The sequence below is a fragment of the Rhinopithecus bieti genome, unplaced genomic scaffold (assembly GCF_001698545.2).
Source record: "Rhinopithecus bieti isolate Rb0 unplaced genomic scaffold, ASM169854v2 scaffold_58095, whole genome shotgun sequence".
Classification (NCBI taxonomy): Eukaryota; Metazoa; Chordata; class Mammalia; order Primates; family Cercopithecidae; genus Rhinopithecus; species Rhinopithecus bieti.
In genome coordinates, this window is record NW_016823660.1 from 1,899,820 (window position 1) to 1,917,839 (window position 18,020).

At 36.9% G+C, this 18,020-nt stretch overlaps 1 protein-coding gene across 1 annotated transcript in view; it reads left to right on the forward strand.

The window, feature by feature from the left end:
- ODAD2 (outer dynein arm docking complex subunit 2) overlaps positions 1-18,020 on the forward strand; it is a 111,064-nt gene that overhangs the window by 15,568 nt on the left and 77,476 nt on the right. Inside the window, 6 exon segments of the mRNA XM_017861690.1 lie at positions 600-706; positions 908-1,044; positions 3,297-3,367; positions 3,369-3,411; positions 11,979-12,184; positions 14,258-14,353. Coding sequence (XP_017717179.1) covers positions 600-706; positions 908-1,044; positions 3,297-3,367; positions 3,369-3,411; positions 11,979-12,184; positions 14,258-14,353 — 660 coding nt within the window.

Genomic DNA, 18,020 nt, shown 5'->3' on the forward strand with positions numbered 1-18,020 from the left:
ATACTAAAATTAAAATTAAAAGGAAGCTTTAAAATTAGTTACAAAGTTGCTTTCAGAGTTTTAGAAAAAAAAGACACAAAAAATAAAGCATGGAAGTTATTGCTATGGATTTAACTTTACATTTTATTGGAACAAACAATTTTCTTGGGATTCATTTATTCCAGTTCTAAAAATTAAAAATTGCAGGTAACATTGCTAAAACATTCTGGTGAGGTTTCATGAAATTCTGAAGACATTAGGTGGCCTTGTTATTTTCAAAGGCTCTCAAGACTATTGCACAAATTATTAAATTATAATGCAGATATCATGTAGAGTTTGTATAGTCCAAAGCATGTTCATTTTCTAATATTTTTAGTATTAGAATATTATCAGCATGAAATAAAGTGAATATTTAATGGAGTATATTTAATGTTGCATTAAACATGAATCACTGATTACTTGATGTGTTGACAGTGCTGTTATAAAATTATGGCATGGCTAAAATTAACTGCAATTTTAATTACAAAAAAGATATTTCTCCTGATACAATGAAATGTGTTCATGTGTTTCCTAGATTCTGTTTAAAGTATTTAAGCTGACATTTTAAACATTTATTTCAGAGAAATAAGTTTAAGTCCCGTGGCGGTGAAGAAGGATATAGAACTGCTCAAACGTTTCTCAGGAAAAGGAGACCAAACAGTCTTGGAATCTATTGAATATACCTCAGGTTTGATGTTTTCTGAGGCTCATTTTATGTTATTTATGTTTTCATAATTACGTTTGCAAAATGCTTTCAATGTCTACAATACAAGAGAAGGTTTAAGAAGGGGAAAGCTTAAAATTTCCACAATATTTATTTTGTGGAAGCCCACACTTTTTACCAAACTCTAGGTTAAAGAACTGTTAATTGCTTGATGCTTGATTTCAGATTATGAATTTTCAAATGGATGTCGAGCCCCACCGTGGAGACAAACTCACGGGGAAATTTGTTATGTGCTGGTGAAACCTCACGATGGTGAGACTCTGTGCATTACTTGCAGTGCAGGCGGAGTATTTTTAAATGGTGTAAGTACATTTTTAAAAGCATAACTAAAACCAGTGGACTTTGGCTGGTAGCTGTAGATGTCTCAAGGGTGTGTCCCAATGACCACAGAGAATGAATTACCGTTCTGTAGGACAGAAGCAGATTCCTTTGATATATGCTTGCTGGGCAAATTCAAAGTAGCTTCAGAATAAGCTCTCTTATTCTCCACTGCAGGTCATTAAGCCAATCTGATAAGAAATGGGCTTCAAAGTGACCCATTCCACTTTATAAATGTCTTTAACATAATCACTTCACTGATTTGTTACACAGCAACCAAAGGATAGAAAGGTCAAAAAAGGAACACTGAGATAATACAGATGTCCTAACTGCAGCTTGCATCCTAAGAGTTGTGCATTACTCTTAGGGACAGAGGGAAAGAGAGGGGCTTATCTAAACGTAGAAGGTTGGAGACAGTGCCCCATGAAGCTGGGACCCAGACCTCTGGGGAGGGTCCACTTCCAGGCTGTGCTGGTCCCCACAGAGTTCAGACCATCTCCATGAGGCAGGGCTACAGATCTCTGGAGAGTGGGCACTGCCCAGTTAATGCTTGTACCTCGGGAAGAGGATCCTTGTAGAGCTGGCAGAGCTGGGACCCGGACCTGTGAAAGTGGAGCACTGGATGGCTGATAGTGATATTTCCCAGGGGGTGTGGTGAGCCTGTTTCTGGGACTGTGAAAAATAAACAGACCTGGAAACTGGAACCAACTGTTGCTACTGGAAGCAACTGCCACTGCGTGGAAGGAAGGGCCGTTGCTGGGGTGACTCTAACAGGGCCAGTGGGCCAGCAGGAAGCAGCAGGTCCCTCCTCCCTTTCCCAGCCTTTCAGTCTTCCTTTAGCTGATTCTAATGACGGAGCCTAACCTAGCCTGGCAAAGGAGAAATACGACATTGCAGACTCCCGCGTGAGTAGCACAAAGTAGAGGCTGGGTGACTGGGCTTTGAGCTGAGTGATAAACAGCACACAGTGTTCTGGATTAAAACACTTTTAGTCTCATCCCTATTCACAGAACCACCTGGAAGGAGCTTAGCTTTCACCTCTGCAACATCCTGCCCTCAGTATCTTCAACATAAATTTGGAACTTAGAAACAAAATTCTATAATGAGGACCCAAGTCCTTAATGGGGACCCAGCCATCACAGGGGACTGCCTGGAGGGTTGTTACATGTTGGCTTGGGTTGGTACCAAAATGCTGGAGCCTCCTTTCTGATTACCTGTAATCATCTTTCTGACATGCCTTTTGGTGCTTTTCTTGTTAGCATGACACTGAGCTCATTTCTACAAAGAGGAAGTAGACAAATAAGATTTTGCTTTGATTTGTCATGATATTTTAGAAAAACAAAATCTCTAATTAGGAATAAAGGGACAAAAGAAGGAATGATTTTCTTTGACCGTCTGGAGGGGGGCAGGGAGTCTTTATTTCTATCAGAGATTATTATTGATCTACATACATATAACTTATTTGGCGTGGAGATATCTAAGTACCCTTTAAGTTTTAAAAAAGTGGAAGATGAGGACGATAAAGCTACTCAATAATTACAACAAGATTTAAAACACACTAGTCATATGTATAGAAATGCTTTTGTGTACAGTTATATATAACACACTGCAGTTATATGTATTTATATATATACAGTTATGTGATGTGTGTGTACATATATATATTCTGTTATGGAAGAACAATAGAGGTAGGGAAGAAAAGGAAAATATGGAAAGGAAAGAGACAAGAAGAGAAAGAGACACATGGGTGTGTGGACAGATTGTTACATAGAGATCTAGAAAATAAGCCTATAGCAGCCATGCCACAGAAGAACAGAGTGTGACAAGCAGAAACATAGGCTTTTCCATAGTTAAATTCTAACCTTGAAGACTTTTATGACATCGTCAGCTAAGGCTCGTGAGGTCACAATGCATTTTCAGAGTAGAGGAGAGCGGAGAGAAGGAAGCTCTCACTTCTCTGCTCAATAGCAGAGTGCCTTACATGCATATAGGAGGTACTCAGTAAAGCCTTGCTGAATGAACAATTGAATGAAGGAAGGAATGAGTGAATGAATGGAAAAGTAGATAACATTAAATTAAGGGGGAAGGATTTTGCCTATACATTTCATGTATAAAGGCTACCATATAGATCCTTCGGAGATGAAAACAATACGTGTGCTTAGCTTGTGATGTATTGATCAGGATCTTATAATTGTTCTTATGTTAAACGTAGAACGAAACTTGTTTTTCCCCAAAGGGCAAAACAGATGATGAAGGGGACGTTAATTATGAGAGAAAAAGTTCAATTTATAAAGACCTTGTCACATTTTAAGAGAAAATCACCAAAATTTTCAGAAAATATGTCTAAACAGGTAAGTTTTATGGTTTCTTTTGAGCTTTCATAGCATTATGTTACTATACAACTTTCTATGGTACAAGGAAAATAGTAACTTTGCCTATTTTGGACACTTTTGTTATTAGTGTTTTTTTTTACAATATAACATAACATAAAAATATTGTAAATGTAGTATCATTGTTCAGGGTTCAGTGCCATTAATTACATTCACAATGTTGTACAAATATCACTATTGTCAATTTCCAAGTCTTTTTCATCTCTCCAACTTAAACTCTACACCCATTAAGTAGTAATTCCCCATTCCTTCTTTCCTGACTTCCTGGTTAACTCTGATCTGCTATTTCTATCAGTTTGCTTATTTTAGATATTTATTGTCACTGGAATGATATAATATTTGTCCTTTTGTGTCTGGCTTCTTTCACTTAGCACAGTGTTTTCAAGGCTCATCCATGCTATAGCATGTATGATAATTTCATTCTTTCATGGTAGAATAATATTTTGTTTATGTATAGACCATATTTGGTTTATGCATTCATCATTGATGGACATTTGGGTTGTTTCCACCTTTCAGGTATGGTGAATAATGCTGCTATGAATATTGGTGTACGGGTATCTGTTGAGTTCCTATTTTCAATTCTTTTGGATCTTTTCCTAAAAGTGGAATTTCTGGGTCATATGGCAATTCTGTATTTAACTTTTGGAGGAACTGCCAACGTGTTTTCCACGGGGCCACACCGATTTCATTCTCACCAGCATTATCCAAAGATTCCACTTTCTTCACATCCTTGTTAACACTTCTTATTTTCTAGGTTGTTTTTTAATTACAAACATCATATATTTACAAATATAATTACAAATATAATTTACAAATATAATTACAAATAGTCAGTGTCATTAGGAATTTGATTTGCATTTCCATAACGATTAGTGACGTCAACCATATTTTCATGTATTTGTTGGTTATTTGTATATCTTCTTTGAAGAAATGTCTGCTTGAGTCCTTAGCTTATATTTTAAGTTGAATCTTTTTGTTGTTGTAGTTTTTGTATATACCCGATATTAACCCCTTATCAGATACAAGGTTTGCAAATTTTTCTCTTGTTATGCAGGTTGCCTTTTAACTTTCCTGATAGTGTCCTTTGATGTAGAAACATATTTACTTTTGATGAAGCCTAATTTACCTATTTTTTCTTATGTTGCCTGTGCTTTTGAAGTCATATTTAAGAAATCATTGCCAAATCCAAGGTCATGAAAAATTTGCCCCTGTTTTTCCTCTAAGGATTGTATAGTTTTAGCTCTTAAATTTAGGCCCTTGATCTCTTTTGAGTTGATTTGTGTCCATTTGGAGACTAATGAAATTTAGGGTCCAATTTCATTCTTTTGCATATGGATATTCAGTTTTCCCAACACCATTCGTTGAAGAGATTGTTCTTTCTCCTTTGGGTGGTCTTAGCATTCTTGTTGAAAATCAATTGATCATAGATGGAAGAGTTTACTTGGGGACTTTTAATTCTATTTCATTGGTCTGTATGTCTTTCTTTATGTCAGTATCACACTGTTTTGATTACTATAGTTATAGTAGTTTTGACATCAGGAAGTGTGAGTCCTCAAACTTTGTTCCTGTTTTTTAATACTGTTTTGGCTATTTGGTTTTCCTTGACAATCTATATGAATTTTAGGCTTGGTTTTACATTTCTGCAAAAAGTGCCATTGGGATTTTGATAGAGATTTCATTGAATTTATGAATTGCTTTAAATAGTATTGCCATCTTAACCATATTAAGTCCTCCAGTTTATGAACAGGAGATATCTTTCCGTTTAGTTGTATATTTAATGGCTTTCAGCAATGTTTAGAAGTTTTCAGTGTACAAGTTTTTCTCCTTTATTATATTTACTCATTAACATTTTATTTTTGATGCTACTGTAAATGAAATTGTTTTCTAAATTTTATTTTCGATTATTCACTGCTAATGTGTAGCAATGCAACTTTTGAGTGATCAAATCAGATCTAATTTTTGAGTGTTAAAGTCAAGATTGAATTTCACAACTTCACTGAATTCATTTAACTCTATGTGTGTGTTTGTGTGTGTGTATTCTTAGGTTTTTCTGCATACAAGATCATGCCATCTGCATACAGATAGTTTTACTTCTTCCTTTCCAATTTAGACGCTTTTACAATTTCTTTTTCTTTACTTATTGCTGTGGCTAGGACTTCCTGGACTATGTTGAATAAGAGTGGTAACAGCAGGCATCCTTGTCTGATTCCTGATTTTTTTTTTTTTTTTTAGATGGAGTTTCACTCTGTCACCCAGGCTGGAGTGCAGTGGTGTGATTTTGGCGCACTGCAACCTTCACCTCCCCTCCTGGGTTCAGGTGATTCTTGTGCCTTAGACTCCTGAGTAGCTGGGTTCACAGGCACCTGCAACCATGCTCTGTGAATTTTTAGATTTTTAGTAGAGATGGGTTTTCACCATGTTGGCCAGGCTGGTCTCGAACTCTTGGCCTTAAGTAATCTGCCTGCCTCGGCCTCCCAAAATGCTGGGATTACAGCTGTGAGCCACCATGCCTAGCCTGACTCCTGATCTTAATTAAAAAACTTTTAGGCTTTCACTATTGAGCCTGATGTTAGCTATGGGATTTTCCTATATGGCCTTTAGCATGTTGAGGAAGTTGCCTTCTATTCAGTTTTCCTTTTCTTTTCTTTTTTTGAGATGGAGTCTTGCTCTGTCACCCAGGCTGGAGTGCAGTGGTGTGATCTTGGCTCACTGCAACCTCCACCTCCCGAGTTCATGCGATTCTTCTGCCTCAACCTCCCTAGTAGCTGGGATTCCAGGTACACACCATCACAGCTGGCTAATTTTTGTATTTTTGGTAGAGATGGGGTTTTGCATGTTGGCCAAGCTGGTCTCAAACTCCTAACCTCAGGTGTTCCACCTGTCTCAGCCTCCCAAAGTGCTGGGATTACAGGTGTGAGCCACCATCCCGGCTCCAGTTTTCCTTTTCTTGGTGCACCCATCATTTGGTAGACCCTCCTGAGTAAAAGATGCACATTGGAGGGAAAAATTGAGGGTTTGGGTGTTAGAGAATACCTTTATTATTTTCTCTCAGTTGTTTGTAGAGTAATGATTTGAAATTAATTTTTAGTTAGCATTTCAAAGGCTTATATTTCCATGCAAACTGTTTGTTTTGGCTTTTTCCCCTCTTCGGAGACCTTTAGGATCTTCCTTGGTGTTCTGTAATTTTGTGGTATGGTTTGTGCAGATTTTGTTTCTTTTGAGATTCATCTATGTTTTTGCATCTATCATTAATTTATTGCTTTTATGGATGTGTATTATTCCATTGTATGGATATGCCACTATTTGTTTATCCACTTACCTGTTAATGGATGTGTGGTTATTTCAGGTTTTGGGCTATTACAAATAAGACTACTAAGAACATTTTTGTACAATACAAAGATTTGTATGATCAAATAGTCTCATTGTGCCTAGGTTAAAAACCTAAGAATGAAATGGTAAGGTCATATGGTAGTTGTATGTTTAACTTTTTAAGCAACTGGTAAACTGCTCTCCATAGTGGTTGTAATATTTCACATTGGTGTAGGCAATGTATGAGAGTCCCAGTTCTTCCACATACTCATCACTAACCATTATGGTCAGTCCTTTAACTACAGGCATTCTAATAGGTGTGTACTGGTATCTCCTTTGGTTTTAATTTGCATTTCTTGAATGCATCTTTTCATGTGCTTATTGGCCATTCACATTATCTTATGTGGTAAAGTGTCTATTCAGACTCTGTGCATTTTTTCATTGGGATATTCAGTTTTTTATTGAGTTGCAACAGATCTTTATTATGTTCTTGGCTTATATATTCTGTTAGATATATGAAATATAAATATTTCCTCCCAATCTGGGTCTTGTATTTTTTATTTATTTATTTATTTTTGAGACGGAGTCTCGCTCTGTCGCCCAGGCTGGAGTGCAGTGGCACGATCTTGGTTTGTTGCAAGCTCCGCCTCCCGGGTTCACACCATTCTCCTGCCTCAGCCTTCTGAGTAGCTGGGACTACAGGCGTCCACCACTGCACCCGGCTAATTTTTTTTTTTTTTTTTTGTATTTTTAGTAGAGACGGGATTTCACCGTGTTAGCCAGGTTGGTCTTGATCACCTTACCTCATGATCCGCCCAACTTGGCCTCCCAAAGTGCTGGGATTACAGGCGTGAGCCAGTGCGCCCTGCCGGGTCTTGTATTTTTATTCTCCAAACAGTGTCTTTCAAAGAGCAAGTGTCTTCAATTTTGATAAAGTCCAACTCATTTTTTCCTTACAGTGTTTTATCTTATAATGCTTTTCCAAACCCAATATAATGAAGAATTTCTCCAATGTTTCCTTCTAGAGATTTTTCAATTTTACCATTCCAATCCATGTCTATGATCCACTTTAATTTGGTTTGTGTGTATGAGGTATGGATCAAAGTTCTTTTTTTTTTTGCTTATCTAGTTGTTCCAGCATCATTTGTCAAAAATAAACCTATTGTTTTGCCACTGAATTACCTTTATAACTTTGTCAAAAATTAGTAGTACATTTGTCTGTGAATGTATTTCTGAACACTTCATATTGTAACTTTGATTTCTGTATCTTTACACCAATACCACACTGTCTTGATTACTGTAGCTTTATGATAAGTCTTGAAGTTGTTTAGTTTAAATCCTCTAATAGTGTTCTTTAAAAAAGTTTTTTGGCAATTATAGGTCTTTCGCATGTCCATAAGAATATTGGAGCCAGCATGTCAATTTCTTAAAAAAGGTCTAACGGAATTTTTGCCTTGAATTTATAGATGAATTTAGGAAAAATGGGCATCTTAACAATATTGAGTTTTCTAATCCATGAACATAGTATATCTCTTCATTTATTTAGGTCTTAATTTCTCTCACCAGTTCTTTATAGCTTTCAATATACAGGTCTTATACATCTCTTTTGAAACTTATCTGTGTTTCATATTTTGGGTCCATTGTTAATGAGTTTTAGCTTTTCTATTTCTAGTCATTTGTTGCTATTGTATAAATATGTACTTGATTTTTGTATACTGATTTTATATCCTGAAATTTTGCTAAACTCCCTTATTAGTTCTAGTATCTTGTTTGTACATTCCAGAGGGTTTTCTATGTAGATATTGTCAGTGAATAAAGATCATTTTCTTACTTCTTCCTTCCTAATCTCAACTCTTCCTTCCCAATCTCAACAGTTTTTTATTTCTTTTTATTTCCTTAATGCACTAGCTGGAATCACCAGTAAAACATTGAATAGAAATGGTCTCTTCTTCCTGATATTGCAGGGAAATCTTTCAGTTAAGTTTGATGCTAACCATTTACAAGGTTAAGGCTTCTATTCTGAATCATTGAGAACTTTTATTAGGAATGAATGCTGGATTTTATTAATTGTTTCTTTGTGTACTGCGGAGAGAATCGTGTTTTTTTCATCTTTTAGTTTGTTAATGTGATTAATTACATTGATTAATTTTTCAAGTGACAAACCAACCTTACACTTCTGAGACAAACCCCACTTGAATCTTTTATATACATTATCAGATTTAATCTGCCAAGATTTTGTTAAGTTTTGCACCTATATTCATAAAGTTATTAGTGTGTAGCTTTGTTTTCTTTAGTATCTTTGTCTGGTTTTGGTATTGAAGTAATATTGACATTATAGAATGATGTGGAAAGTTTTATCTTCTCTTCAATTTTTTGGAAGAGTTTGTATAGAATTAATATTGTTTGTTTATTAAATGTTTGGTAGGTTTATTAAATGTTTGGTAGAAATGTTTGGTGAAAGCCATCTGGGCCTGGAATATTCTTTATGGGAAATATTTTAACTACAAATTCAATTTATTTGATAGTTATGACACTATACCTGTTGTCTATTTCTTCCTGAGGGAGCTTTGGTAGATTAGATTGTCCTTAAGGAAATTTTTTCATTTGGTGTAAGTTGCCAGATTTATTGGCATAAACTTTTTTCATCGTATTCTCTTACTGACTTTTTAATATCTGTAGAATTTGTAGTCATTGTTACCTCTCTCATTCCTAATATTGGTCATTTGTGGTTTGTAAATTTTGATCCACCTATAACGATAGGACTATAGATTTACTAAATTTTCTCAAGGAGCTAACTTTAGGTTTAATTTTTATCTTTTCTACTTTACTTTGATGTTTATGTGGTTTTATTTTTGGGTTTATTTACTCTTATTTCTCCAGTTTCTAAAAAATGTCATGATACATTTAATTTAATCTAGTCATATTTGCATTTGAAGAAATTTTGATGAATTCAGTTGTGAATAATGTTTTACTTGGAGCATATTAAACAAGGGATCCTCAGCCCAAAACCTGCTTTAGCTGATAAACAACTTCAGTAATGTTTCAGGATACAAAATCAATGTATCAGTGTATAAGATCAGAAAAAATAACTATTGGATACTAGGCTTAGTACCTGAATGATTAAATCATCTGTACAGCAAACCCCTGTGACATGAGTTTATCTATATAACAAACCTGCACCTGTACCCCTGAACCCAAAATAAATTATTTTATTTTTGGCACAGATGGGGTTTTGCCATGTTGGCCAGGCTGGTCTTGAACTCCTGGCTTCAAGTGATCTGCCTGTCTAACCTATTTATTTATTTATCATTTTTGACCATGAGAATTCATGCTGCAAATTTCTTTATGAGCATTGTGTAGACTATGTTCCACAGATTTTGATACGTGATGTTTTTATTCAATATATATGAGGAGTTTCTGTAGATCTTTTACCAATTTCTAGTTAAATTCCAATGTTTTAAGGTATTTTATATTTTAGTTACTTTAAACTTTTTAATGTTCATTTTATGGCCCAGAATATGATCTATTTTGGTGATTTTTTTTCCTTGTACATTTGAGGAGACTATATTCTGGTGTTATTGAGAGGTGTGTCTTTTAAATGTCCATGAAGCCAACTTGTCTGATTGTGTTGCTCAGGTCTTCTATATCATTACTGATGTTTTTTCTGCTCATTTTATTGATTACTGAGAGAGTTTTGAAGTCCACCAATTATGGATTTATCTATGTTTCCTTTTAGCTCTGTGTTGCCTTCATATATAATGAAGTTCTGTTGCTTGGTGAATACACAATTACGACTGTGTGCTAATTGATTCTTTATTAGTATGTGTGCTCCTCTTTGTCCCAGTAAATAATAATATTTATTTAGATTTTATTTATTGCTTTGGAGTCGATATTGTCTGTTTTTAATATGGCCATTCCTGCTTTCTTTTGACTATTGTTTGCATAAACTGTTCTTCTCCAGCCTTTTACTTCTGATGTATTTGTATCTTTACATATAAAATAGTTTCTTTAGGCCACAAATAGTTAAGTCTCCTTTTTCATCCAATTTGATGATTTCTCATTCAATTGATGTGTGTAAACCCTTTCATTTGATGTAACTACTAATATAATTAAATCTAAATTTACTGTCTTGCTACTTGTTTTCTATTTGTTTCATCAGTTCTTTGTGATTTTTTTCCTTTCTCCACCCCTTTTGAATTGAGCCTTTTAAAATGATTCCATTTTATTTGTGCTATTGCTTTACTAGGTATATTTCTTATTAAAAGTTTCTTAGCTGCCCTCTGGCTTATAATATATATCTCGAATTTGTCATGTCTCCTTTAAGTGAGGTTCTAAAATTCACAAATAGTTTAAGAAACTTACAACAATATATCTTGAATACCCCTCCATGTACTTTGTGTTATTGTCCTTACACATTTTATTTCTACATGTCATAAACCCCTCAAAACATTGTTACTATTTTTGCTTTAGATAGTCAATTATATGTGAGAATGATTAAAATAATACACCAAGTCTTGCATATTTATTTTACCATTTCTGCAACTTTCAAATTATTTGCATAGATTCATGTTTCTGTCTGGCATGATTTTATTCCTGACTGAATAATTTTATTTAACATTTCTAGCACAGGTCTTCTGGTTAATTCTCTGTTTTTGTTCATCTGTGAAGGTTTTATTTTGCTTTCATTTTGAAAGATTTTGTTTTATTCTTAGTACAGAATTTTGGGTTGACATGGTTTTTTGTTTTTTCCTTTTTAGTGCTTTAAATAGATTACTCTCTTTTTCTCTGGTTTGCAGTGTTTCTGATGAGAGGCCTCTTAAAATTCTTATGTTCATTCCTCTGTGTTTAATATGTCATACCTGTCTACCTTCAAGATGTTCCCTTTATCTTTGGTTCAAGCAATTTAAATATGATGTGTTTTAGTCAATAGAGGGTTTTAGTTGAATTTTTTGGTAGTGGTGAGGAATGAACAGGTCCAGCCCTGGTGTTGTACCTGTGTGTGCTGCAACAGAGGAGTGATTTTAAAAACATTGCGTTACTGTCCACCTAACTCCAACAGAAGCCTTAGTCTTGACACTGCCCTTATTTAGCTGTTACTAAGGACCACAAGTTAGATGCACCTGAGACTTCCTTTCCTGAATTTACCACTGGCATAATGTTTCAGAGAACACTAGATAATTCAGATATCATTAAAAATTATTCTCATTTTTTCAATAAAGGGGATTAGCATCAATGAAGACCAGCAAAAGGAAAATGATCAGCTGGGCAAAGCCCCCAAGAAGAAAGAAGCAGCTGCCTTCCGCAAAGACATTTCTGGTTCAGACAAGAGGTCACTGGAGAAGAACCAAATTAATTTCGGGAGGAATCAAACGACCAAGAGATGGGAACCAAGCTTAAACTGGAAGACCACTGTTAATTACAAAGAGTATGTAGACAATTGCATTTGTTTTCAGATGCATCTTTAGTAACCATATTCACCTAATTTTTCACAGAACTTTATTTAATTTAATTAAATTAATTAATTTTGTTTTTGAGATGGAGTCTTGTTCTGTTGCCCAGACAGGAGTGCAGTGGTGCAATCTCGGCTCACTGCAACCTCAACCTCCCGAGTTCAGGTGATTCTCCTGCCTCAGCCTCCTGAGTAACTGGGATTACAGGCATGTGCCACCACACCTGGCTAATTTTTTTTTCTTTTTTTGTAATTTTAGCAGAGACAGGGTTACACCATGTTGGCCAGACTGGTCTCAAACTCCTGACCTCAAGTGATCTGCCCACCTCAGCCTCCCAAAATGCTGGGATTACAGGCATGAGTCACTGCGTCCGGCCAGAACTTTATTTTATAATGGAAAAATACTGAGTAGATATTTACATGTCCCTCCAAGGCGCAGGTTGATTCCTTTCTGCTCCTCTTTGTATTCCAAGAGGAAAGATTTAATAGAGTTTGTGTGTGTAGCACCATGAAGGGAAGAGAAGAACAATTCACTTTCATATAGTTGGTGAGTCAGGACAAATAATATGCAGATAAGATGATAAAACACTTGCAAAAGTCATAGGGGAAATGTAAAAATCATGGTAGAGACCTGGTTAAGTAAACACTAGGAGAATGTGGAATGGTGAAAATTGTATGCAGTTAATCAGGGAAACTGTCATAGAGATCATGTCTTCTCTTTTAACAGAACTTTAATACTATGAAAAGGCTAGAGTCTCAAAAATATGAATGGGCCTATATAAAGTGGACACCGGCTTGATGAATGTACGAAATACACAAAACAGTGCCGTTTAGGACCCTCTATAGACAGGCATCAAAGCAAAAATCGAGGGCCAATGCTACTTAAATGCTGGGGCAGTCTGAAACACCGAGAACTAGCTTCGTTCCTTCCTTCCTTCCTGCCTTCCTTCCTTCCTTCCTTCCTTCCTTCCTTCCTTGAGGCAGAGTCTTGCTGTCACCCAGGCTGCAGTGGCACGAACTTGACTCACTGCAACCTCCGACTCTTGGGTTCAAGTGATTCCCTTGCCTCAGCCTCCCGAGTAGCTGGGATTACAGGTGTGTGACACCATGCCTGGTTAATTTTTATATTTTTAGTAGAGATGGGGTTTTGCCATGTTGGCCAGGCTAGTCTCGAACTCCTGAGCTCAAGTAATCCACCCACTTTGGCCTCCCAAAGTGCTGGGATTACAGGTGTGAGCCACTGCACCCTGCCCACTTTTTAAAATTTAACAAATAGTTTACAAGTCGTGGCCTGTAAGTGATATTCTATGTTGTCCCAGTTTTGGGTTAAGAACTGGCTCCTGGATGATCACATGGGCACCTTCTCCTGCAGGGATTCTGAGAACCACAGGGTGATTGTGTTTTGGAAGCAAACACAGAGAGCTGTTTGAAGAACGGAGTCCTATGGAGAGGGGAGACACTAGCTCCTCTGATTGATTCTCATCAATTTGCGGGTGTTTGACTTTTGTGCCTCTGTTTGAAAGAGTCAATGTGAAAATGAAAAATGCATGGGCAACTCTGTTAACTGGCAAGTGAGTTTTAAAATACTGCTTTTTCCATATGCTTACTCTTTCAAGCATGAGATTCCTTAGCAGGTATTGAAGGGAGGACACAGAATGTCAAGGACTATGCAAAGCCTGCGAATACCTGGAAAACCAGGCGCAAGCCCTGTTGCAATGTTGAGTAGGGAAGATAAGAAAATAGACAACTATAATTGGGGGTGATACGTACCTAGAGTAGAAGGCATTGGGTGCAGGATTCACACCAACAGTGGCAGTCTGTGAAGACCTGTTCCTAGGTGCTGGACAGAAAGTTTCTTCGATATCTAAAACATAGGGCTGTGCTGAAAGAGTGAGACAACTCCAAGTGTCAGAATCACACATCTGTCAGGAACACACATCATTTGAGCACATGGAAATAATGGAGTATATATCTACATTGCCATCTTTTATTTTTCATTACTTAGCAAAAAGTGATAAAGCTAATATATTTGTACATATTTTTTAGAAGCAAAGGCTCAGCAAAAGAAATCCAAGAGGACAAACGCACAGGAAGACCTGAAAAATCAAGACCATCTGTTTCACACGGAAGAGCACAATTACTTCGGTATGGTTCTGGTCAGCATGACAAGTTCCCTAAAGCCACCCTCACACAGTGGGCTACTGAGCATGCAAATTAATGCCATTCTTACTGTTAGGGTCCCAAGATGTTTACACTGACAGTTACTAGAAATGTTAGTAAAAGTGGTCACACTGGATTTCTTTAAATACTTTTTCAAGATGTTCTTCTAATGCAGAGTTACCCGAAATACAGTGATTTACTAGTATTAGTTGACTGTGAGAAAAGAAATGTGTTTAGTGCAAAGAGCAGTGAACTAAGTTTAGGAACACTGGGCTCCTAACTGATGTCTTGCCTCTGAACAATCATGTCCTGGCAAAGTTATGTCATCTGTCTGAGCCTCCCTTTGCTGATCACAAATGACTGCCGATTTTGAAGTGGTGTAAGTTATTGTTAATGAAAACAATTAAAAATTAAATATGAGGCCAACTAGTAAACTTCTTATTTCATTTTCAGTTTGACAAAAAAGGTGACATGTCTGGAAAATAAGGGTCAGCCACTTCTATTCGCTTCAGAGTGGTGGATATTAGCACTTCTGTTACAATCTCATAGGTCCTTGAGGCTGTGTTCATTGTTTTTTTCAGTTACTTTTTTCTCTAGGTTGTTCAGATTGAGCCAATTCTGTTGTTCCATCTTCATGTTCATTTATTTTTTCTTCCCTCCTATTCTTCTGCTAATTTCATTCAGTGAGTTTTTAATTTCACTTACGATTTTTAGTTCCAAAATTTCCGTTTGGTTTTTCTTTTCTATCTTCTGTTTCTTTGCTGAGACTTTCTATTTTTTTCATTTGTTTCAAACATGTTCATATTGCTTGTTGAAATATTGTTATGATGGTGAGGCTTTCATATCTTTGTCAGTTAATTCATACATCTCCATCACCTTGATATTGGCATTTTAAAATTGCCTTTCTCATTTAAGATGAGATCTTCTCCATTCTTGGTATGACAAATAATTTTCAGTTGAAATGTAGACATTTTGGTTATTATGAGACTCTGGATCTTATTTAAATTATTGATTTATTTATTTGAGACAGAGTCTTGTCTGTCACCCAGGCTGGAGTGCAGTAGTGCAATCTCGGTTCACTGCAACCTCCACCTCCTGAGTTCAAGCAGTTCTTCTGCCTCAGCCTCCTGAGTATTTGTGATTACAGGAGTGCACTACCACATCCAGCTAATTTTTTTATTTTTAGTAGATACGGGGTTTTGCCTTGTTGGCCAGGCTGATCTTGAACTCCTGACCTCAAGTGATCTGCCTGCCTCGGCCTCCCAAAGTGCTGGGATTACAGATGTGAGCCACTGCACTGGCCTAAATCTTATATTTTAGAAGGCCTTCTCTGCCACCATATTGGCAGGATGAGGTATGTGTTGCTTCCCTAGGCTGGTGAGGAATTGAAATAGCAGGTTTTCCCGTAGGCCTTCATTGATGCCTGGAGGGTCAGGCAAAGGAGTCCTTATTATTTCTGGAGGGTAGTGGGAGTTCATGCTCCACCTATGCCTCTGCTGATACCAGCTGAACAGTGTGATGGGGGAGTCCTTGGTTTGTCTGTGGGCTCTACTGACATCACAGTTTGGGGAGTGACTTCATTTTTACCACAAGGTAGTGAGCATCTGACTCTCTGTCAGGCCTTTTCTGAGGCCACCCCAGCAGGTGGGTTGCAGTGCTTTCTTACAGTCTGATAAAGGTGGAACCCTAGGCTCTTCACTTGGCCTTTGCTGTAAGAGGTAGACTTGGACCATGCTGTTATCTGTGGTCTTGATTGACATAGATCATTTGTTGTCTAAACATTTTCTGTCTTATTAGGCTTTCCTTTTCTGGCCCTTTGAATTAGACAGAGCAGGACTTTCTTAGGTCCTTTTTTTTTTTGCCTACACCCCTTGGAGTTTCTGCTTTGCTGGCTTTTCCAGTAGCCAGTCTAGGATGAATAAGACAAAAGAAAACCCAGGGAATGCACTGCTATGTTGATCCACAGGTCTTCAGATCCTTAGGTAGTCCTCTTCTTTTCTCTACCTTTCAGAGTCACTTTATGTTTGTTTTATTTACAACATCCAGATTTTAGTTGTACTTGGTGGGATAAATAGGGAAAATATATCTACTTCATCTTTCCTGAAATAGATATTGGGCCAAAAGTATTTCAATTTTAGTGAGTTAGAGAACTTCAGGGTAATACATAAGGTAAAGTTGTAATGTATCCAAGCAACAGCTATTACTCAATGATAAAATGAAATTTCCTTGTGTCTAATCTTGCCTAAGTGGATAGAATTCTGTGGTAGAGAAGTATTTCTTAAGGTGCAGTTTGTAGATCAATTCAACATTGATGTTTTTGATGTTTGCTTCTTTTTACCTGCCTGAATATGGCAGTTGCCATGGGACAGGATTAAATCATATCAAATAGGAAAATACTTTAAAGTTAGCTATCAAAGGATTCATCAATTGGGAAAAAAAAAAGAGACAGCTTTTCTTTAGGGTGCTGCTTTGTAAAATGGGATTGTGGAGTGACTGGGTAGACCTAATTCACTCTGCCCTCAACTCCAGGAGCTTGTTAGGCTAAGGGAAGGTAAATTTAGGCTTTTCCCAAAGAATTTAGGCGTATTCTACTATATGCTTCAATCTGGAATCTTTGAGTTAAGTTTTAGTCACTTCTTGAATAGACCTGATCTATTAGAAACTTCACTCTGGTGTCTCATTAAATGGGAACAGATGCTTCAATTCAGGCTTTCCCTGTTCCATGGTCCAGAGAGCATAATCATAGTGTTTTACACACAAATTGGCTTTTGGAAGTGCAAAAATTGGTTTTCTGTGCCAAAAAACCTGTAAGAAATTAAGAGAACCATGGAATCTTACAAATTAATAAAATTTAAAAATTGTCCATCCTCTTTCTATGCTCCAAAATGGAATAGACTAGAAAAGACTTTTATGCACGAGAACCCACTGGGAGTTGGAGACAGCAGAGAAGGGAGAGAAACAAAGAAAATGAGAATGAATTAGACATGAGCATGAAGGCTTAAATGGACTAGTCCTTGCCCATGAGCTTAATGTTGAGTTAGAAACTTCTAGAGCAATGAGGAATAAAGTATACTTTCTCATAAGTCTTTTTATAATTAGAGCACAATGATCGTGATTCCACTAATTCTATTTTTGTAAATCCAAGTTAAACATCTGCAGATGGCCCGTTTTCAGCCCTGGTTGATTTCACTCCAGGTTTGCGCTGTGTAGGGTGTCAATAACCCTTTTATGGATTACTGGGGACCCAGATACATTTTCTAAAGATTAATGGGAACCCAGAATGAATACACTACTCCAGGGGGTGGCTGGCAGGATTCTTGCGTTTCTCTTACCCATGGACACCACTCTAAATGCAAACCCTAATGAGTCCTGTCTCCTCCTGGACTCTCGTCCCTGTCTTGCTCTGCAGTATCCCAAATGAATCGTTCTTCCACTTTGCTCTCTCTTCTAAATTTTTTCCTTGACCCCCTCATACTATAAGGAAATGAAGTTCCTTATATCCTCACCCTATGCACCAAAGCCTCCACTGTCTCCTTCTTGCATTTATTGAAACTTTTCCATGACAGCAGCGATTCTCCTTCAGATCTTCTTTTCCCAGGCCCTGTGTAACTGTACAGGGCTTGTGTAAAATACAGGGCATGGGGACCATAAG